Source organism: Phodopus roborovskii, unplaced genomic scaffold (assembly GCF_943737965.1).
Source record: "Phodopus roborovskii unplaced genomic scaffold, PHOROB, whole genome shotgun sequence".
In the NCBI taxonomy this organism is placed as follows: Eukaryota; Metazoa; Chordata; class Mammalia; order Rodentia; family Cricetidae; genus Phodopus; species Phodopus roborovskii.
In genome coordinates, this window is record NW_026126549.1 from 6,211,839 (window position 1) to 6,235,980 (window position 24,142).

The 24,142-nt window shown below is 35.2% G+C and overlaps 1 protein-coding gene across 1 annotated transcript; it reads left to right on the forward strand.

Moving 5' to 3' along the window:
- The first annotated feature begins 1,648 nt into the window (after positions 1-1,648).
- On the forward strand, positions 1,649-13,667 carry LOC127234230 (serine protease inhibitor Kazal-type 6). The gene is made up of 5 exons (XM_051201084.1): positions 1,649-1,722; positions 4,305-4,327; positions 10,393-10,467; positions 12,462-12,577; positions 13,622-13,667. Exons 1-5 carry the CDS (start codon positions 1,665-1,667, stop codon positions 13,665-13,667), a joined length of 318 nt encoding a protein of 105 aa, XP_051057041.1. The 5' UTR covers positions 1,649-1,664.
- The last annotated feature ends 10,475 nt before the right edge of the window (positions 13,668-24,142 follow it).

Genomic DNA, 24,142 nt, shown 5'->3' on the forward strand with positions numbered 1-24,142 from the left:
CTAAACCTACAATTGTTGTTTATATCATGGAGTTATTAAGCATAAAAGAAAAATTTGGAAAATAAAATTCATGGTAATCCAGCCAGTCATGATGGCAAATGTCTTTAATCCTAACATTCAGTAGGCAGAAGCAGCTGGATTCCTGTGATTTCGAGGCCAACCTGATCTATATAGTGTGTTCCAGATCAGCAAGGCTACATAGTGAGGCCCTGTTTCAAAAATAAAGAACAATTCAAGCAGCTATATTTTATTTTTTAGATGAAGCACTAAAACATTAACTTAGGTTTGTATGTCAAAATCAATGTTTTTTTCATCCTCATTGTTCTTTTCATATAATTACCAGAAAAGCTATGAAAATAATTACTTTTGGCACAATTAAGATTCCTAGTGATAAAAGTGATGACATTCTGAATATCAAATCCAATATAGTTCATCAACCATTTTGAAAGACATAAAGTTCATCCTAGTTCTTGAAATATATAAAACTAAAAATTTCAAGTAATTTTCTAAAGGAAATCAATGTCTTGAATAAATATAATATGTGACATATACATTTTAAATGATGAAGAGAAAGCCAATTATTTGACATATAACATATAGCTTACTTATAAAGAGTAAACCAATACTCCATGTTTCAATAGGGCACATCTTACATAATTTTCCTATATCTTAATATGTTTTAATTTACCTCATTGAATTTAAATAGCACATTATGTTTCAAGGCAGAATTTCCTACTATGACTGTAATTTTCTCTTTGTTCATATTTCTGTTCTCTGTAAAGAGTTATGGCATATTACCCTTTGATACGTTACATACTTACTAGGTTCATTTAACTTATATAAAGATATATCACCAATAATTTTAAGCTTAAGGCTAACCATCATAACTTTCAATGTTAAGCTTGAAGAATTAAGAAAATATTCAATATTCTATATTTCAAATTTCACTTCAGTAGCTTTTCAATACTTTTAACAAAATTAAAATAATATATTGACTTATTTTTAATTTAAAATTGGAAATTGCTGCTTTTTGACTGTAGCAGTGATTTTTAAACTGACAAGCTTATTCCTGCCTGCCCTGAAGTGTTGTTCCTTCTGATGAAGTTCTGATGACAACGAAGAATGCATCTCTCCTTCAAGTACATCTTGAAGACTTGGAAAATCCAAGCTACACCCAGGAATTCCATTTCCTTGTCGTGACTCATCTGGACCACAGGCATGTAAGACCTGTCTGAAAGAGACAGAAGGAGAAGTAGAATGCCACCTGTGAGTCATCCTTTAATATAGTAGAGCCTTGGAGTGAACAAGCAGGGGGATGTATTGGTTGTTAGGAAAATGTAGGTTACTGGAAGAAAATAGCATCCTCCATTAGTAAGATCTAAGGTGCGACTCACATAATTGTTTTCCTTAAGATTGATGGGACACATGAGGCATTTCTTTAAGCTGGTGACGATCCTCATAAATGCCTAAAGTGTACAGGAGTGCACATGGTTTTAGAAGGAGATTTTTATAAAGAAGGTGGAGATCCCAACTCCCTTCATGCTGTCTCTCTCTCTATATATATATTTATGTCTGAGTGTTTATTCTAGATTTCTTTGGAAGTGTCTTGACAGAGAAACCAAGCTGAGCAAAGCAGCCTTGATCTGAGTGAGCTAACTGGCACCATGAAAATAACAGGTGTCTTTCTGCTCCTCTCTCTGGCTCTTCTCTGCTTTTTGTCAGGTGAGTTTTCCCTTAAAATTAACCTCCCATAGTTACATGGAACCAGAAGGGAGAAGAGTAGATCTCCCTCACATTAAAAAATTCTAATGACTTTTATGTGAAAGAGCAGTTAAGGGAGAATACGATAATGATGACGAAAGTTAACGGTGATGATGACAATGATGCTGTGGACAGTAAGTAGTGTCACTCACAGAGCATATGTTTTGCCCTGAGCTTGCTATAGATCATCTCTGCTTCTCTTGCAAGGAGATTGGAACCCTGTTTTTCATACAAGAAACTGTGAAAAGGAAATTATAACAAATCAATAGGCATTTATAGTTTTTGTTGAGGTCTTAAAGACATCACAATTGATGCTTATTTGTAAGTATAAATCTAGACTATGAATAGTTGGCATTAAAACTAATCTTAGCTTTTCAGAAAAAAATTCTGTCATTTTTTATTACTTCAAAGAGACTCAAGTAATTGAAATTGAAACAGGAATGGGGATAGAAACGCAGTATGTAAAGCTTTAAAAAGAATTTAGAGAGCTTAGAAAAGAAAAAGCATATGCAACAAGAAAAGAAAATTATTCCCCAAGCAGGCAGAATCTTGGGCCACTTATGTGAGCAATAGATATGCATTTTATCAGCTGATATGTTTGAAAGTTACACTGTGAAGTACCATGAATCTGGAGATGAAAAGGCTGCATTTCTTGGCCAAAGGAACACAGCCTTTCTATCTATTACCTCATTTATCTTTCTGTTGCCAGACAGAGTGTCCACTGGGGAAAATTGAACCATGGCAGTCCTATCTTTCCCACTGGCATCCTATGCATCCTTTTAGATACTGATTCCTGTAGAAATGCTAGGACATGAGACTAAACTCTGTTGAGGGTAGGGGGTGGGCTTCCATGGGTGATGAATCATTTTCTGGGGCAGTAAAAGATAAACTTTGTTGCCTTCAAGGTTTTCAATTTGATGAAGACTTTTTAAATTTCCAATGAAATCAAGATGATAGAGAATGCTCACTCTAGTTAGCCATATCTACAGAAACAAATTCTTGTTAAAATACATATTAAAATACAGGTGAAAGATTCCTGTAATACTGCTGAGTATGTTTGACTTAAAACTACTCAAAAATATGTTATAAGGTAGCAGAAAGTTAGACCTGTGTTAAAACTTAGCCCTGAAGTCAGTTGACATTCTTTGTAGCTTATCTTTGTAGAGATAACTTACTTTAACAAGATCTAGTTTACAAATGTACTGAGTTCTCAAGAGCATAGATACTTCCTAGACACATCAGAGGTCATTTATGGGTGGTATCATGCTCAAGAAAGCTAATGCTGAGACAGAGAAAATTAATTAAATCCTAGCATTTCCATCATTCAACTCTAACATTTCTGAGTTTTCTTATATGTTAAATAAAAATATAGAATAACTACCCCCATATGGGGAATTTAATGAGAAAATTGATAAAGAGCTTGACATAGTAGTTGGTACACAGTAAATGTTCAACAAATGTCTGATAGTAATTCCATAATTAAAACACAATAAAGGTAATTTTTCTTATGTATTGTCAATATGAGTCTACCTCCTGCCTTGCCATTTCCTAAATATAGAACAGTGGGAAAATCCTTCCTCTTCCCAGTACATATTTTCAAGGTGAAACATTGACTGAAAATTAAGAATAAAATTTCCAAGACAATAAATTCACTCTTAGGATTAACAAAATACAGAGTCCTAGGCATTGTCTGGACTTTAGCATAACTTTCAAAGCATCCAGCAGAAGACCATGTGCTCATAATAATCACTTACTCTGCCAGTTATGAATTAGTGCTGCTGTTAAAGCTCCTGGAAGAGACAGTGAGGCCCATATAAACTTTAAAAGCTGTGGTTTCTCCTACATCCAATAATGTATTGCATTTTGAAGTACATCTGTGTGTCATCCCTGAATACTGGCCCATGTTGGCAGCAGCATCCACTGATACTTCCTCACTGAACAAGTCTTGGATATACATGCATGAAAGGTGTTGGCACATTTGCAGCTGCAAAGCATCACTCGCCTAAAACCATGGATGTTAATATTAAGAAGGAAGAACGAAGTGAGAAGTAAGACTTCTAGGAATTCATCTTCAAAAACTTAAGAGAAATAGAGAAGTCATAGAAAATGAGGCACAGAAAGAGGATAGGTCAGTCTTTAAGAATGCATATTTGGGTCATATCTTTAAAAGGGAGTTTTAGTAAAAAAAAAAAAAAAAAAAAAAAAAAAAAAAAGACAGAAGAGCAAACCTGAGTTCAGTGAATAGATAATATCTCTTTCCAACTCCTCTTCTATGAAGTAGGACCAAAGATGATAAAGTCATCCCCGTAGTGAATGAAAAGCAAGGCCAAAGCTATAAAATTGCCTCTTACCTAACCCCCAACAAATGTGTGCCTTCATGGTCTAATGCTCCCTAAGAAGTGAACAGACATGAAAATGAGATATTTTGAGGCTTCATGACATGGCCAACAGAAAGTGGTATGCATATTTCTGATAAATTTGGAAATCTCCTTTTTACACATTCAGAAATTACAGTGTTTGGAATTTATGCTTTTTTTTTTCAGGTGCCTCCAGTCAAGGAGGGAAGGTGAGTGCTCATCTGTTTGTATTTTTGTGTCCTAGATAGAATATGGCTACTATTCCATTGCTAAAATGAGGTTTGTCTATGCTATGGGAGAAAAAAAAAGAAAAGAAAAGAAAAAAGAAAGGAAAGGAAAGGAAAGGAAAGAAAGGCAGGAAAGCAAACATAAAAGCCAAATTGAGAAATCAGATAAAACAATGAGATTTTAAACTACATTTCTCATGGTATATAATTTTAAGTTTAAAGGAGCTTAAAGTGGTATTTTTGTACATTGTCAGGGTGCTGTGGTTATACACAAACATAGGATGGGTGGAAAATAAAGTTTACATCCCATTTCTAATGTAACCAGGCTATTGAACTGAAGAGTTCCTCAGTTCTCACAATTGCAAATACCATGGCTGTTAAATTGGGCATTAATTCATCCCATAGAATTACAGTTACCATTAAGCTGCACAAAGAAGGCAAATCATTTGGAAAATTGTAAACATTCTGTGTGAATTAGTTACTGATCTGTAATTAACTCCCCCTAATAGAGTTAGAAGAGAGATCTTTGGATTTTCTTTGTTTTGTGTTTACAGAAATAAGAAATGAACATAATTTTGTGTATCAAGGATCTACAGTCTGCAGCGTTCAAATTTAAATGCAAATTGGGGGTAAAACCTAGAATTGGCATAGATTTTGTCATTAAGATTTTTTTTTCTCTTAGGGTTATTCAACAGCAATTTATATAACCAACACATATGTGTTTGTGTTCTTCTATGAAGCTGTACATCCTAAAATGTATGTGCTCAAAGAAGTGTCAAGCTACAGCTTTTACTAAACTCAGAAGCAAACCAAAAGGGCCTACAACTCAACCAATGTGTTTCATATCCCATTAGACTATAAAATAAGATGACAGTAGCATTGCACATAAATCTAAATGATTTGAAATTTCACCCCAGTTTTCTCATTAACCCTCAGGTCACTTGCTTTCTTGGAATTTTCATTTTTGAGAGTTTAATTGTATTTTATGTTGCTCATGTAACATCTACAATTTATTTATACTGTTCTTTTCCATTCGTTGAAGTCTTATGGTCTGTTTGCTTCAGAGTCACCTGACATGAAATACACAGATCCTCATGGAAGATGTTCAGTAAGCATTGTATTGTTAAGGAATTTGAATCTACATTCTAAACAACGGTACAGATAATACCCACACAGAACAAAATCTAGCAATTTAAAAAAATAACATCAACCAAGCTAAACTGAGAAGTACTGTTTTGCAGTCAGACGAGGTGAATAAACTCTCATTCACAGCTACTGGTTATGTTTTCACATTTTAAAATGAAGGATGAGGTCCAGCATTATCCAAAGCCTCTTCCTGAACTAAATATTTAAATCATTGTCAACCAAACATGTACTGCCAAGGCTACTGCCTTGGAACTATAAAATACAAGGAAGGATCTGCCCTTCCAGACCACACCTAAGCGGCTTTATTCTTCCTTCTTCATGGCCAAAAGGAGAGTTGGCCAGAAGGAATTACTGATGGTAGGAACATGCTGGCTCAAGTTAGACTCAGCCAAGACAAAATTAAAACAGTTTTCCTCCAACACTCAAGTCTTTCTTCCCATGCCGGGAATTTTGTCCATGACACATCCTCTGGGAGATTATAGTGCACACTCCTAATTATAGATCTTTACAGATTTCATGTTCTTTTATGACCATTTTTATGGTATCAGGGTGTGTTTTGTCACACCCATACATGTAACCTCAGCTCTGGGAAGGCTGAGGCAGGAGGATCATTCAATTTTAGGGCAAACCTAGTTTATGTAATGAATTCCATCCCAGACAAGCCAAGGCTCCAGACAGAATGGTTGTTTTCTTCTTTCCTATTATTTTCACTTTCCAGGCTCAAAGTTTGGGTTTCTTACCCTTACAGGGACATTTAAATGTATGTCCCTAGTAGCTGTTTCTTCTGTATAATTTATAATAACTATTTCATTACAAAATAAAGACTGATTTATTTTAGAACATTGGTAAAACAACATTCTACTACGAAGATGAGTTTGAGGTTCTTGTAGCTCCCCAATTACCTTGGTTTTTACTTAAAATTAAGGTACTGTCAATATTTAAATGCAGTTTGGAGGTTAAAGAGTGTCCACCATGTAAACACAAAGGGAACAAAACCTTGAAGCCTGGTGAAGAGAGTGTGGGTTAAGACTGTAAGCAGCAGTAAGTAGGCAGAATCAAGTCCCCGGACTATTGAGTCTTCCATATTGACTTAGCTGTAGTCATCAGTAAGGCTTCAAGTAGTACTATTCTCTAGCAAACCTGACGTAATGATTACTGTTGTCCTGTCTTATGCAAGAAATATATTGAAAACTATATTTTAAGGTATCATTTCTCCAAATGTAGAAAGGATTTGATACCAATAGGCAATCTCTTATATAGAATTGAACTTATGGTATTGGTACAGACAAAATATGCTAAGGACTTTTGCAGGTAGTAAATTACCATTAGCAAAGTAAAGTTAGAAAGGAAGGAAAGAAGAAAGAATGGAAGGAAGTAAGGAGAACATTGCAAAGGGACAATGGCAGCTTCAGCAAGAGAGCAGCCTGAAGAATTTGGAGAGGCATTTTCATCTTTCATGAAAATGGAACACTTAGAACACAAGTCTAGTTGAGAGGAAAAAAAAGACATGCTTCAGAAATAAGTAATTCTTAACTATGAATTAAACCAGTAATTGCAGTTGTCTTAACAATCTGACATAGGAAAATTAGTGATTGAATTATTAATGTAAAATTCAAAATAAAAAACCTGGGACAGACCAGTATTATTTGAGAAAATACATATTTGTAGAGGGAATATTATTAAGGATGGAAACAACTAAAAGAAATAGTTGAAGAACAAGGGAACTGACATATTATAAATCTAGGAATTTTAAAAAGATTTTAAAGATCAAAAATTGCATGTAATACTATGTGTTGGTGGCCCATATCTTTCATCCCAAAACTTGGGAGGCAGAGGCAGAGGCAGGTGGATCTCCATGAGTTCAAGGCCAGCTTGGTCTAGAGAGCTACTTCCAGAAAAGCTTGGGGTGTTACACAGAGAAATACTACCTCAAAAAACAAACAAAAAAAACAAAACAAAAACAAAAATGGTTGAATATATCATAAGGTGCTAGTATAAGTTTTATTAGTAAGCAAGTATTCTCATAAGCATCATTTTTGGAGATCACTTCTAAGAGAACAGAAGGAGAAGGCTAGTCTAATAATTCTCAACGTTTATAATACTGTGACCCTTTAATACAGTTCTTCACATTGTAGTGACCCCCAACCATAAAATTATTTTTGTCATTACTTCATAACTGTAATTTTACTAGTGTTATGGGCCATATTGTAAATACTAATGTTTTCCAATGGTCTTAGGTGACCCCTATAAAAAAGGTCATTTTACCCCCCAAAGGAGTCATGATCCACAGGTTGAGAACCACTGCACTATATAGACATGGGTTAAGAAGACTGGAGTTGATAAAGGATGGAGTTGGGATTAAATGCAAATGTTTTTCAGCAAGGAGGATGTGTAAGGATGCACATTTTCATTGGCTTGATATGTAAACTCAAAATAACAAAAATATTAATCATCCCAAGTCTTCAATTGACCTTATGTGCTCAAATTTCAATGAAAGTAAACAATTGTATTGTCTCAATAAATAATCTGAGTACTGAAATGTCCTACCATCCCAGAAAATTTTTAGGAGATACCACTTCTTTGAAGAACCATAAGGGGCAGGCCAGTACACAGATTGATACCCAAGACCCTGATAGAAGTTTTATATATGTATTCTTCTCACAGTTTCCCCTTCCTCCCCTTCTCCCACTTTCTCCCGCCCCACAACCATCTCCCCAAAATACCTCTGAGAAAATAGCAGGCCTCCCAGGGAGATCTACCAAACACATCATAACAAGCTACAGTAAGACCAGGCACATACCATCATATCAAAGATGGACAAGACAACCCAGTAAGAGGAAAATGGTCCCACAAGTACATAGTCCTCACTTCCACTGTTAGGAATCCCACAAGAACATTATGCTATATAAACATAACATATATGCAGAGGACTTAGGTCAGATCCCTACAGGCTCCCTGATCTCTTTGAGCCCCCATGAGTTCCTGTCAACTGATTCTGTAGACTCTGTTCTCATGGTGTCCCTAAACTCTCTGGTTACTCGCACAGCCCCCACCCCCACCCTCGAAGCACCTCCTGAACTCTGCCTAATCCATCTGCTCCCACCAGTTGTTGGATGAAGTCTCTCAGATCTCTTTTATGACGATTTTGTAAGACTCCGGACCCAGAGTACGGCAGGCAGCACAAACTAGCTGGAAAGTTTTGTGCTTGGGTTGGTGTCCCAATCCCTCCACTTGTGGTCTTGCCTGTTTACAGAAGATGGCCAGTTCAGGCTCCCATGTCCCCCATTACGAGGAGTCTCGGCTAGGGTTACTCCTGTAGATTCCATGAAGTTTCCATTGCACTAGGTGTCTACCTTGTCCCAAATGCCCCCCCAGTTCCAGTCTTGAGAACAGAGGAATCGGGTGTGAGAGAGGGAGGGAGAAATACTGGGATAAATGACTGACAGAAGCCTTGATTATCAAAGAATATTGAATGGTATTTCTTGTTAAATCTGAAAGCAATCCAAATAATATTAAAAATACATCACATCAAAATAGGAAAGCAATCACACCAAAATTCTGGGCTACAATACAATTTACCTGGCTGTTGTTTGTAATGACAGTCTCCCATGCAGAACTTGATACTTTACAAAATATTTTTATAGGAATAATTAGTATGTTGATCCCATTAGATGTTACCAGCCTCTTGCCACATGTTAGAAATTTAAACTCAATGTTATGCAGCTGAAATGTATGAGAAGCAAAATTCAAGTCCAACTCGGTCGGCCTCATTCCATCTGGGGGACTGACCCCCTCAAAGCATAACTTTTTGGATGCATTTTCATTAGATCCAGAGGGTATTTCCATTATCCTGACACCCCTACTCCTCCATGAATGGAACCTAGGCAGAGAAGATCTCCCCCAAGTCTAGATCTGCCTTGACTTCCACTAAGAAGCCCATCCATTGAATGTCATTCAGGAATCTACAACCAAGTTAAAAATAAAAAAAAAGAAAAAGAAAAAGAAAAAGAAATCCAAGCAGGTGAAAGGCGAAAGGCATACTAATAATAAATCTTAGTGTTTTCTTCATGGGGTAGAAGCTATGGTCTCCTTCTATCCCTCAGTCTCCATTATAGAAGAAGTTTCCTGGTAACTACAGTAGCCTTTGGTGCCTCTGTAATCTGATGCTGGTGATCTTGCTCAAACTTTTCAGTGAATTCAGAAGCCTCTAGATAGAGAAGAAGCATTGAGGCAAGAAGGATTGCATTGCTTATCTAGCTGAAGAAATAAAGACAGAAAAAAGCTTTATTTAAACCACTTCACTGAAAGAAATAATTGTTACTTCTCAGACCATCCAAGCCAGAAAGGCCATTGGAGAGTGACATTGATGGAAAAGATCATACTAAATGAATAAACAGCTAGCAACGCTTACTTAAGAAGAGGCCTCCCATAAGGAGGCTGTCTTTTGCATTCCAATCCAGAACCATTTCAAGCATTCCACAATAACGATGCAAATTCATATGCCATATTTTGTCTCTGAATGACCCTGAGAATCTGGGAACAAGGCATGGCAGATGTCTGAAGGATTTTTATTCATTGAATTAATTAAAAACACAGGAAATATTTCACCTGAGATAACACAACCAACAGTAGAGAAAGTTCTAGAGCATGTTAGAAAGCTCTAGTTCACTGCAGAGGTCTTGAAGCACCCCACTAATTAGCAGTGTGGGAGCAGTGAGGCAGCTTGTTCACATGTCAGCTTATCTGTGTGAATTTGTTTATTACAACCCTTTGCTCTTCCTAATCATTTTCCAGAGGGCAGGAGAAGGTGATAAGTGAGCTTGAGGAGGGTGGAGGGGGATGAGAAATACTCAAAGTGAATACTCTTCCCAAGTGCCTGTCTTTATGTCTGCTTTCCAAAGGACAAAAGAGGCTGGATCACAAGATCAGAGGGCCGATTGCCAAGGAAAGGTGTCTTAAGGGGTCGTCTCTTTAAAGTAAGGGACTTTCTTGTTTATTTCCCTTACTGTCTGAGATTCTGGATCCAGCTGTTTTATGCTCAGCTTGCACACAACCGTGTTTTTCTCCTGTGGCATTTGTCACACATTGTGCTATGATTATGTCACCTCTTCTCTCCTCTCTGATAAAGATGCAATGGTGTGTTGATGAAATACTGTTTATTATCACTTCCTTGTCTGACCAGCACCACACACTGTGCCTCCTATAATTGGTTACTCGTTGCACATCTGTGGAACAAATGAAATGTTAAAGACAACACTGTGGTTCACATTCTTTTTGGTCTCAAGGTTATAGCTGTGAACATGTCTGATAATGACAAATTACATAAAGTTCTGAGGGAAAAAATGTGTTTTAAGTGTATACTGTTCTCCAGATCTTCTAGATTTAATTATATTTGAAAAACTTAAAAGAAATACTATTAATATGGAAGGAACATAAGAGGATGGGTTGGTATTTCAGCACAGAGAGGAAGGTCAGTACCACACCCTCACCTCAACAATATAAGTTGCCAAGTTTCAACAGTTGATACTCTCAGGAACCTTAAACTTGATGTACATGTTTATTTTTTATAACTATCAAAGATTTTCCCATTCAAACTTCAGACAAGTTTGTCAGTATATAATAGTGTCTGCCATCTTAAACACGGTATTCCTCGTGTCAAGGTCCACAGATTTCACTATTATCCCATTTCTAAATCATAAATTTGTGTATAAGGTATGTTACTATGGTAAAGTTAATATACCCATTACCTCAGATAATAGGCTGTGTTTGTTTTGTGGTAATAACAGCTCAAATCTACTCAGCTAAGTGGAATTCTAATACAATACAATTTTAGTACCTATAACATTTATATTGTTCATTAAAACTGATAAGTTATATTAATTAAATCTGTGTGTCCAGATCATAAATGTGGTCAATGGTACAAAGTGGCACTAAATCTAATTCTCTCAGTAAGGATGTGTTATTACTCAACCAGAGTAGATTATTGGAAATTCTGTACCCAAAAATGAGAAGTAATATGTTCAAGCATGGGTGTGGCCCTCAATTCCTGGAATGTTCTAGTCTCTTCTTCCTGCTGCTTAATATAACTCAATATGCCTCTCAGTGACATTTCAGGTTCAACAGAAGTTATATCTTTGAAAGTGATTAACTTTTATATAGATATTGAAAAACATTAGGATGTGAGGATATGATTTTAGTGGAAGTAAGCATCACTCTATTGTTCCTGATATTTGGAGGAGTTTTGTTCAACATATTTAATGTTGTTAATATACTGGAAATAAAAATACACCAAATATCAATTCTATTCCCCTTGTATTGCTAAGCATCTTACTGCTACTAATCAAATTATTTTTGATTAGTGTAATGGATAGGATATGTTATTAGCATATACACTACCATGCATTTCCATGAGAGCTGTTCTTAATTAGACATAACTTGTTCTCATAAGTCTGAATGAAACATCAAGATCCTTCTGAACACACTCAGCATAGAGGGTCATTAATACATTACTATAGTAGTCAGCAAGTTAGTTTAATGATATTAGAATTTTGTTCTCGGTATATAAATAGGTATTTCATTCACATGGAAAACTAAAAAGCTTCAAGTACTGCCTAGAAACTCCCCAGTGAGGATATCCATGTTTTGGTGGCATACAGAAGTTCTATTATAGTATATTAACACAGTACATGTTGTGAAAGAATTGGCATATATTACCCAAAATTGCCCTCAACTACATCAATTTACTATAGAAGCAAAGAATCTTATTTAAAGAATTTGACCTTATGAATTTACTCATAATTACAGTAATTTATTTCTCAATTTCCTATGTCTTAATAAAAATGTTCTATTTATAAGTGTGAAATAAAATGTTCTACCTAAGCATACATTTCAGGATGCATTATGTTAAGCTGCTGTTCCAAGTCACTAGTCTGTTAGATACGATATTAGTGACACTATTTTTTCATTGTAGATTAATTGTGGTGAGTTCCGTGACCCCAATGTCTTCTGCACACGGGAGTCTGACCCACTCTGTGGTTCAGATGGCCAGACATATGGAAATAAATGTGCCTTCTGCAAGGCATTGGCGTAAGTATTGTTCTCACCACACCTACGACATATGAGCATAAACTTCCAAAATTAAACTAATATTTTTCTTGGGCTAACCTAGCATTTTCTACCCATATCTCCTATGGAAATTAAAGAAATATGCTTCCAGAAAATGGTTTAAAAACCAATGTCTCAAAAGGGAATAAACAAATTATTTCAAAACACTTTAACTGCTTTGTACCTATCATAATGCATTGGGGATTTATTTATAATACATTTTGCACTTAAAATTTGCTTTAATAATGTAATTTTCATAGTTTAATTTTTGCAAGTATTTATTCATTTTTATTTTATGTGTATAAGTGTTTTGCCTGCATTTATGTATATGTACCATATACATGCCTGATGCCCAGGGAGGCCAGAAGAAGGTATCAGACTCCCTGGAACTACAGTTGCAGATGGTTGTAAGCTGCCATGTGGGTTCTGGAACTCAAGCCTCGCTCTTCTTTAAGAGCAGCCAGTGCTCTTTAACACTGAAACATCTTCCCAGCCCCATTTTTTCCTATTTAAAAGGTAGTTTAATATATCAATATTGATCTCAGTATGTAATCAACACATTAATGTATTACCTATCTATGCAACTCGAAATTTTTCTCAGCAGAAGTATATGATACAGGCTGAGATTTGAATAAGTGCAAGGACATAATACCTGATAAAACCTCCATGTGCAGTCATCTATAAAATGCAAAATTCATCAAGTTTTCATTAATTTTCTTAAATATTCTTCCAGGTCAGAATGACTTATTATTTATTGGCATTATTTGATCCATCCTCTCCCTTTCACTCCTCAAGGATTAGTAATGTGTGTTGAAAGTTCTAAGGACTAACAGCTGAGATTGATCTAAGATTCCTTCCTTTTACAGTTACAAGAGGGGATTTAGTTTACTTCTAATGACTAGCAGTGTAGATACCAATAAACCCCATCATCAGGTGGGTTGTGTGCCATGCTTAAAACTGCCCTGGGCCCTGTGAGAAACACTGACGATACTAAACTGAGTATATATTTGTCTTTTCTTTTAATAGGAAAAGTTCTGGGAAGATCAACCTGAAGCACCATGGGAAATGCTGAATTCTAGCTGGCATTTTGTACCAGCGTGCCTATCCTCTCATCCTTATTTTTTTTTATTTCTGCTTTTACTTTTCTCTGAAAAATGCCATACAATCATGAAAAATAAAATACAACTTTTTCTCTGTGTCTGTCTTATGTAGATCAGTATGTTTGGTTCCTTCAACTTGTCAATAAAGTAAATTCTGCAGAATTGAATACCTTTTGGACTTGGATTAATATAACAAACTGATACAACAGATAATACTGACTGATTCACTAATTCCAACCAAAAGCCTGGTTGCCTCGTCAAAATACACTATCCATCACAATGGAATTCTGTAAAACTGTCTGCCATATTTCACTTTTGGAATTTGCATGACAATAATAAAGCTAATATCAATCTACAATATGTTATTGAAATATTGGATCTCAAGATACTAGTGTTTCTTAATTTCAGTAAAAACACTTTACATAAAAAGCAAAACATGGATCATCTATTGAGCTTGTTTCCAACTATCTTTGAAATAATGTATTTGGACTGCGTCATATTTAAGAACACACAGTATTTGACTTCCTGAAAGTATAATGAGGCATTCTGAATAAGAAGTAAAAAAAATGCTCAAAATGAACAGTGAATATTTTTAAAATGTTAATTGTTCGGTAGAGAATATGTAAAAAATCTCTTAAAGAAATAATTTCATTTCAGAATAGGGAAAATGAATAAACCATTAGGAAATCAAAGACTTACAACAACTTAGTTACTTACTAAAAGAAATCAGATCCAATTAGAAGAAAACTAAAGATTGCAAGAGTCCTTTTGATAAGCCAGTCATACTCCATGTAGCTACTCGATTCTATGAAAACCCACAACCTTCATGTGTAATTTCAACTCATTCTGAAAAATCAGCATGGAAGTTTTGGAAACAAGTCATTTGAATACTTTTATGCATTAGAATGTGAAATTTTAAATAATACCTTCCTGAAGATAACATACCAAGTTTCACTTCAATGCAATGACTGCCATGTCATTCTGTTAAAAACCTTTTCCTGGGTGCCCAATCTGGAACAGACTCTCTTCTAAGCACTTACAAAAACACCTGTGAATGGAAGTATAAAGAAGCAATAATTCCTCAATAATTAATTGGATTTATATTAAATAATAGAAAAGTGAAAATAGAAGCAATAAATGATAAGTAAGACATAGTAAGATTGGATGTAGTATGTGCGACAGGAAAAATACTAGGTAGGACCTGTTAATATAGGTGACACCTTCTTAGGGAGGAGTTGATAAGAATTGCCCAAGCAAATGTCTTGAAGAAGAGCAAAGATTAATTCATGCCCCATTTGTTCTACTTGATAGAGTGGGGCTGAGGAAGATGTGTTGTATAGACAAACAACAGGTTATCCAGGCAGGGAATAATGTGCCCAAATTGTGGGGCGGTCGTGTGGTGGTTATTGTTCAGGCTGTGGCTTTAATGTTGATGGATGAGATATGTTTTTAGCTATGAATGTTAAGATCATATGTCTGACTTATATCGGATTTTTTTTTTTTTGAGACAGGGTTTCTCTGTATTGCTTGGAACCTATCCTGGAGCTAGCTTTGAACTCACAGAGATCCGCCTGCCTCTGCCTCCCAAGTGCTAGGATTAAAGGCATGAGCCACCAATGCCTGGCTGATGTATATCAGATTTAACTCAGTGGTAGAGCAGTAGCCAAGCATGAAGAAGACCCTTTATTAGTTCCCCAATATGATTAATAAGTATATAAGTATAATTAAAATCTCAAATATATTTGAGACATGTGGATGTTACCCTTCATGAATATAATCAAAGAAAATCTAGCCAGACTGGAGTGTTATAAGTGACTAAATAAAGATCCAAGAAATGATTTAGATTATGCAAGGACAAGCATATAGGCATGTGCTTCCATGTCTAAAATTACCCCCTTGATACATAAAAATAATTATATAAAATGTAATTGGGATGCAGCGATAAGAAGGTGGGCCTTCAGTCAATGCAACAAAATGTGAATCTTGATTCTTGCATAAAGCTATAAAGTTATCAATTTATGTCCTTAATCTCAAAAGTACTAGGTTTATAGGTATGGACCAGTAAATTTTTGATCAAGATTGAGGTTAGATTTAAATGAGTCATTTTGGTTTCTTTATCATTGTTTTTAACTTATCAAATGAAAACAAACTACTTCCTTGTATTATGAGGAACAAAAAATGCATGTTTTTACATGTAATAAGAAGTAATATATAGTGGCCATGATTATTATGTCAGTCACCATTTACAGCATAATATTGTCTATATTCCTATAAACTTTATTTCATACATAATGTAATTGTTTTAAAATATCTATCTTCTTTTTTTCTTATATTTATCTTCTTATATACCACTTTTGGAACTCTTTATCACAATTTTTTGTTCTCAATGTCTGTCAGCTAAAATACAATGTCTCACTTGGAAAATCATTCCTTTTGCTTACTGTAATTTACTCAGTAAAATAATTTAGCTATTTCTAGCATACATATGCAAACATTTTGTGAAGTTTGCTAACAGAATCACAGTGCTTCTATGGAATATTGTATATAAGGAAGATCCAAGTCTGTCTCTCATGGGAACTCCCCCTTCAGCTATTACAGATTCATCTCTATTATTCTCACACAAAAGAATCCTTTCATCTACAGACCAGTCCTTCCTGGAACATTTCTCACATCGTCTTCTACCGCAAAACATACTTTTTCCCTCATACAAGTTTCTGGCCTGTATCTTAGTCCTATCACATAGCTTATGGGTCATTTCATGGACTGTATCTGAAAGTAGGGCAAAAAACATTTTCTATCCAGTTCTAAACTATTTTGAGGATGTAAAGAAAATATATAAAAACAAGTAACAGGAGATAGAAATTATATTTCTCATACGAAAAATGTAATCACATATTAGCAGTCAAACTGTAGGGTTTTAGGGTTGTATACATTTATCAGTATTCATGGTTTTTATATTTAGTGGATAAACACTAATGTTCTTAACCATGACATGCAAAGGCACTGATGCCTGTAACTTAATTTAAGCCACAGAGGAAAGGAAATACCCAAATGGATTCTTAGTATTGTAATTTAAGAAAAGCGACACATGAGAAAAAGACTACATGCACCAGGGTTTGAGAAGAGGTGTTTTTATTAGGGAAAGGGATCATAAAAAGGGAAAGGGGAAGAGAGAGACCAGCCTCCAGTGACAGGAGCATCAGGAGAGAGGAGAGAGGAAAGAGGGAGAGAAAGAGGAGAGATAGAGAGAGGAGAAGAGGGCAACAGGCAGAGTGAGGGGGAGAGAGAGAGAGAGAAAGAGGGAGGGAGAAAAGGATGGGAGGCGGGCAGGGCCCTTTTAAAAGAAAATATAGTGAATATGCACAGGTGGTGCTCTTAGTGGCTACTGCTGAGGGTGTATCCTGTCAGAACCCCAAGGACAGGCCAGTACAGATGCCTGAGTACTAACACTAGTAAAAGCCAAGTAAATAGTATCAGAAAGTAGAAAGTGGCTTACTAGAGTCAAGAAGAAGAAAATTAATGTGAAAAAGGAAACTAAAGGGTTCAGATTTTGCTTGTATGAATGAGTTATGTCTTAAGAATTTATTGTTCACAAAGGCTGTGGTGATAACTTCTTATTGATACTGAAAATTAGCTGATACATGCATGTATCATAGAAAGTGCCTCACCTGTAATCGCTCAATCTAGTTTGTATTTTTCTATGCACATGCATATGAAGACATATCATATCTTAAACATATATTATAAAATAAGTTAAAATAAATGCATATCACAATCCACATGTATGTGTATTCTCTGTAAAATTACTTCATAAGTGAAAAATATCAAAATATAAAAAAGAATTTTTAAAAATTACTTCATTACTACAAAATTTTTAAATTTTTTCAGTGAAAAATATTTAAATTGAAAATCACAATCTTTCTTTCATACACAGACAGATTCAGCTATTAGGATAACATACATCAGTATGTATTGCTGAAAAAAAATCTTCCATTGTTGTGATGTTCAGGACAAGGCATACTCCTTCAAATATGACTTGAACACCTTGTTCTAAATAAAAAATAATAGTAATTATTTCATTTTATCTCAGTTCTCATGACTATCATCATACCATCAGTTCAAAAGGGGAACTTTGCCAAGAACAGATTATACCAAAGTTGCAATCATTAACTGCTCTTGGCATTTTTACTGCTTGCTCACATTGTTGCCAAGTCACATCTTTCTCAGTTATTAGTTTTTTCTGATGTAGCTACATGAAAAACTTATTTAGTTTATTAATGATTAAGCTTTAGTGAAGGAGTGTTGCAAAACCTAACAATTTAAAGGATTCTTGATGGAAAATATGCATGTAAGCATGAAAAAATAAAAGATGCAACAAGGAAAATTAAAGTCCTAGAAAATAGTAATATAGATATTGAAATAATTCATTATTAATAATGGCAACTAACCTATTTACTAAAAATAACATAGATATTAACTTAGCAATAGCACTTTTTTATCTCCTGCCATCCCATCTTCCTGCTGCCATTTCCTATCCACCATGACAGCTTAAGTACTCTTGAATACTGTGTTTCTTCATTGCTGACTAGTATTGAATTAAGAAAAAAAAAAAAAACGAAGCGTAAACTTATCCATAAGAACAGAATCCTTCAAAATCCAGAAAAGATATGCTAATGACAGATGTGCCAATAACCACACAGGAATCAAGAAATGTGAATCGCAAAGCTATCTGACTCCTTTTTAAATGAACCATAAATCTTCAGTGGATGAACTCAGATGTTCTACAATAGGTCAAATATGCCTGATGGAGATTTCAAACATTTTCTGTTAGAAACAACCAGTGGTCCAAATAGAGTACAAATATAGATTTAATCCAGGTCACAGAGGGGAAGGTGAGAAACAATGGAAGACAAAATAAGTAGAATAAATAAATTTCACAACATGAATGAAAAAGCCAGTGATAGGGAATAATATTCACCAAAGAAATTGTGATTTTACAAAACATAGTAAATGAAATATTGGAATGAATCAAGCACAAAATATGGTGAAAAGCATCACTAACAAATGTGACCAAACAGAAGAAGGAATATTATAGATTGTGGGAAATAATAATAAAAAAATCCCATACCCAAATAAATGGGAACACAAGAAATAAATATGATCACAATGTTCAAGAAACTGAACCTAAAAATTCACCTGATAGAGAAGGGGGTTTGAGAAAAAACACTGGTGGGATCAGGGTTTCCTTAAGAAAATCATGACAGAAAAAAAATCAAAAATCTAGAGACATGAACACACCATTTTAGAGCCCCAAATAGACAGTATGAATTTGCCAGACACATTGTAGTCAAATGGCAAAAACTACAAAACAAAGAAGCAATATTAAAACATGCAAGATTAAAATGACAACTCTCCTAAAAATGCAGAATCAGATCTCTTGTCAGCAATTTTCAAAGCCAGGAATGAATGGAAAGATACATTTCTACTAGCCATAAGTATAAATAACTGCCAACTGGGTGTTAAACCAAATATAACTATTGTTAAATTTTACTTTTAAAGAGGGAGGAGACATTTCAAGACAAGCACTAATCAAGGCAATTCAACACCACCAAGCCTGAACTGCAGAAGATACTTAAAAGAATGCTATATGAAGAAGAGGAGGAAGAGGAAGAGGAGGAAGGAAGAAGAGAAGAAGGGGAGGGAAGAGGAAGAAGAAGAAAGAAGAAGGAGAAGAGGAGGAGGAAGAAAGTTGAGTATAGAGAAATCTGCCTGCTGGTGATAAACTAGATAATGAAACAATAATCCCAGATTCATCTAAAATACTGAAGTATTATGGTAAACATAGCTAAAAATATTTACATTATTATGGTTTGGTCTTCTCAATAAAAGTGACTGAATTTACCAAAACAGTAGGAGGAAGAGAGAGAATATACCTATTACAAAAGAAGAGAACAAACTTTGTGAGAGGAATAGAGACATAGGATCGATGAAGTAAGTCATCATATCTAACACACTAAATAAGCAAAACCTTACTAGTTACATACGATATGGAAAGGAACAAACAAAAATAAACTCAACCCAGAAAAAGAATGAGATTATAGGGATTAGCAAACTTTTCTCAATAATAGTTTTAACTTTAAATAGGCATAATCTGAACACAGAATTTAAAGAATAATGAGTAGTTGACCAGACTGAAAGGAAGACCCAACTGTGTTTTCTCCAAATCCACCACAAGGGCAAAGATACCCACAGACTGAGAGTCAAAAGGTGAATTCAACCCATCAAGAAATTAGAAACTAAAAGCAAACTACTACAGCTATTCTGATATCTGATAAAGTAAAATTCAAACCAAAATCAGTTGGGAGATCTACAGAATGACACAATTTACAAAAAAAGGAAAACTCTTTATCAGGAAGATACGACAATTGCAATATCTTTGTATCAAATATTAGGGAGCCCAATTTCTCAAAACAAACATCAATATACTTAAAGTTCAGATAGATAATTTTATAATGATGGGTGATTTAATTACTATAATCTAAACTCTAGAGAAGCATTCATACTTTAAAAAATATAGCTCAAATAAAACCTTCAGTACCATAAATGATTTACCTCTTTTTCAATTCTTGGACAATGGAGTTTCATAGTCCCCCATACTCAACATTACAGAATATTGCTAATGTGATGTTTACTCTCCAGAATGTGATGATTAGATATCATTGCTGAAGACACTATATTCTTAAGTCATCAAATACAGAGAAATCTAGCTAGTAATCAACTTGAATCTTCATCTCTACTTGGCGATTTTCATAGTGCTGGGAGATGCTATACATACTACTGGAAAGATAAGAGTAGTCAGTCATTTTACCCAGCTGTGATTCCTCCAAGGTACAATAATGACCTTCCTGGAAATATATGCCTACTTTTGCAGTAGTGGCATGAACATTAAATGATTGCAGGAATGTTGAGAACCATTGTGATATATAGACTTATCTGTAGAAGGACTCCTAATGACAATGTTATTCCCATAGAAGCTTCTTGGGAAGCTTCTTGGGAAGATAGTAATAAACACAGAAAATCACAAACTGTTAATTTGTGGAGAATTAGATACTTTGGAATGCTCAGCCCTGAGTAAGATATTTGTTTCACACGTGTCCTTGAGGTTTAGGGCTCTTGATGGAAAAGGAGGACAGGAAGATTCTAAGAATCAGATATAGTAGGTAACTTCAAGAAAACCAATGTTTTACTGAAACAACAGGGTAGGTGCACTTGTCAATGCTCACAGAGGTTATTCCAACATGAGCAAGACCTGCAAAAGTTCAAGAGAGTCAAAATTACTGCATAGAAGGAGGAAAATGGGTAGGAAGTTCCATCCTTAACTAGAGAGTGGCTGGCATTTTATTACTACTGCTAGAAGAGGGAAAGGCCATTTCCCTTAATGTTGTAGTGCCTGGTAAATCAACTACACTCCAAAGCATGTCCCCCAAGCCAATAGTGAGAGAGACAAGGAGAAAGAGAGAAAGAACATGAATTTGGATGAATAGAGACAAGGAAGATCTGGATGAGCTGGAGGATGGGAATAACTATTCTCAAAATTCATTGTTTAAATTTCTCAAATAATAAATGAATCATCATGGATCTGGATCTAAGAGAAGAACCTACATTCACCACTTTATTAAGCAAGAAGAATCTCTAACTGTATTCTAAATATTTGTCTTCATGCACATAAGAAAGTACAATCGTCACATCTCATCAAGAAACTTATTGCAACAGATTGAGACAATTACAGAAAACTACAAGCAATAAAAATACAGAGTTGTGGATCGCAGTCTCAAAAGATACATTTATAAACCTCTTCCATAAGTAAGGACCAGGGAACATTAAGGAAAAGAGGGCAGAAAGACTGTAAGAACCAGTAAATCAGAAGTTTGCTGTGAGATTATACCTCCTAGTAATGTGAGAAGCTAACCTATGAACCAAAATGACTGCCTAAGCATGACCTGAACAATGGCAACTTCAACAGACATGCCAAAGTGGATACGGAAAGGCCCATGAGGCTTTAACCCCACATAAGAACTACAGGCAACTAAGGAATGGAAAGGCACACTAATTGGTTATCCAATGCTAAAGAATCAATCCTGAAAGCTTACATATAAGTACATTTTACAGAATGAGCAGGATATATATATAACAACAATGAATGAAAAAAGAGGTCATGAATTTGAAAGAGAGCAAGGAAGGTGTATATAGGAGGGTTTGAAGGGAGGAAGGGGAAGGAGAAAATGATGTAGTTACATTATCACCTCAAAAACAAATAAAAGACACAAAATGAACATGTAAAAATCAATAGCTTTCCAAGACAGAAAATGAAAAACATTCCCATTCCAAATGAGTTTGATTCATGAAAGCTGGGCTGTTTAGTATGTAAAAATCCATTAATGATGTGTGCTTCCTTTGTAGAATGTAATCAGAAAATACATGTGATCCACAAAAGTCACTAAATAAATTTCAACATACTTTCTTTGTGGAGACATATGCAGCATAGGCTGAACTTGAAATAGAAAATGTGAGCTTATATTTTTTTAACATACTGTTGAATATGGCTTCCAGTATTTTATGGAACAATTTTTGTTTCTCTGTATGTAATATCATACACATTTCTAGTATCAAACTATAGTAAGTCTTTATCCTCTTAAATGTTTGGGAAGGATTGGTATTAATTTTCCTTAAACTGTTAAGTAGAACTATCTTTAAAGTTACATAGTTAACCAACCCACACCCCCTGAACGTGGGTGTTACTTAGAAGAACTGAACCATCTATGGGGCCTCTGGTAGTGGATCAGTATTTATCCCCAATATGGAGCCCATTCCACATAGAGGGACACTCCCTCATCCTACACATACAGGGGGAGGGCCTGAGACCTGCTACAAATGATATGACAGACTTTGAAGATCCCCCATGGAAGGCCTCACCCTCCTGGGGAGCAGAAAGGGGATGGGATAGGAGTTGGGAGGGAAAAGGGAGAGTAAGAGAGTGTGAGGAAACTGGGATTGACATGTAAAACAAGCTTCTTTCAAATTTAAACAAAAAGTTATTGTCACATAAAAAGTTACATAGTTAAATCAATTTTATTATGTGATCTGATCCACAACTGTACTTTTAGGGGAGGTTTCAATTGGATAAAAGTCTGTGCAAAGTGCTAGAGAGACTTAAGAGCACTTGATGCTCATCTAGAGGATTCAGATTCAGTTCCTAGCTCTCACACAACAGCTCAACCTTCTGTAACTAACTTCACACCCAGGGGGATCAGAGTCCTGGACCTCCATAGTCCCTAGGCAGGTGTGCAGCACACATGCAACCATCAGGCAAGCACACATAAATATCAAGTAAATAAAATAGATACTTTTTAAAAAAATCTACTTACTGCAATATCGCCAATCAGATTCTTTCTTTATAATTCAATTTTGTTAGATTATATATTTCTAAAAACTTGCATGTTTCGTTAGTTTATATACTAGTTAGAATATAGTTATATCCTTTTATAATGTTTTACTTTCAATAAATCAATAAGATTGTTTTCACTTTCAAATTTGATTTTAGATTTTCTCTATTTTTCTTAGTCAATCTAAATAACGTCTTTACCAATTTGCTCACCTTCTCAGAGAAATAAGGTTGGGTTTTGCTCTTTATCTGTATTACTTGGATGACCTATGTTTTTATTTCTCTTGAAATTTTACTGCTTTTCCCCCTTTTGTTAGTATTGGGTTCAGATAGCTCTTTTTGTCATGAAAAACGATATAGCATCAAAGACAAGGTAGAGCAGCTATGGGCTGAGTCCAATCCATGGCTGCCCAGCTTGTAACTGCTGTGTTAGGGGTTAGACATTGCTTCTAGAAAGGACACATTCACATGCAAATAGTGACTAGAAAACTCCCAAGGGAAATGTGGGACACAGTTGGGGAAACTAAATTTGACAAATACATCATTAAATAACACAAGAAAAGCAGACCTTGGCTAAAGTCTTCAGAGAGAGTAAGATGTAAATACAAAGCACATGGAAGCCAGGGTCTGGTTCTCATTCAAGGAAGGCAATATGACAAAGCTGTTTGAAAAAAATAATTGAGCAGGAAGGGTCAGACATCAGCCATGTCAAGACAGAGTAACAGTGTGAATGGAAACAGTTTGGATTATATTAGTTTTCCTGTGAATAATTGGACTTAAACACAGCTCTCCTTAAATTATCATTGTGAAAAAATATAAAACTCTGGTGATCCAATAAAAGCTGTCTTATTTTTCTGCAATAAACATTTAGATATGCAATGCTTTGAAATATTTATAGACTTAGGCAGGCATCATTAAACACCCTCTTACTGTCCATAAAGAAGCAGTAAGCCCCTCCCATAGGTGTCATAGTTAATTATAGGTTAATTTCTGGAAGTTACTGGA

Excerpts from the sequence above, each read along its gene's own strand:
- LOC127234230 (XM_051201084.1), top strand. The coding sequence starts at position 1,665 with ATGAAAATAACAGGTGTCTTTCTGCTCCTCTCTCTGGCTCTTCTCTGC. Across the intron at positions 1,723-4,304 it reads TCTTCTCTGCTTTTTGTCAG|GTGCCTCCAGTCAAGGAGGG; the intron begins GTGAGTTTTCCC and ends TTTTTTTTTCAG. Across the intron at positions 12,578-13,621 it reads GCCTTCTGCAAGGCATTGGC|GAAAAGTTCTGGGAAGATCA; the intron begins GTAAGTATTGTT and ends TTCTTTTAATAG.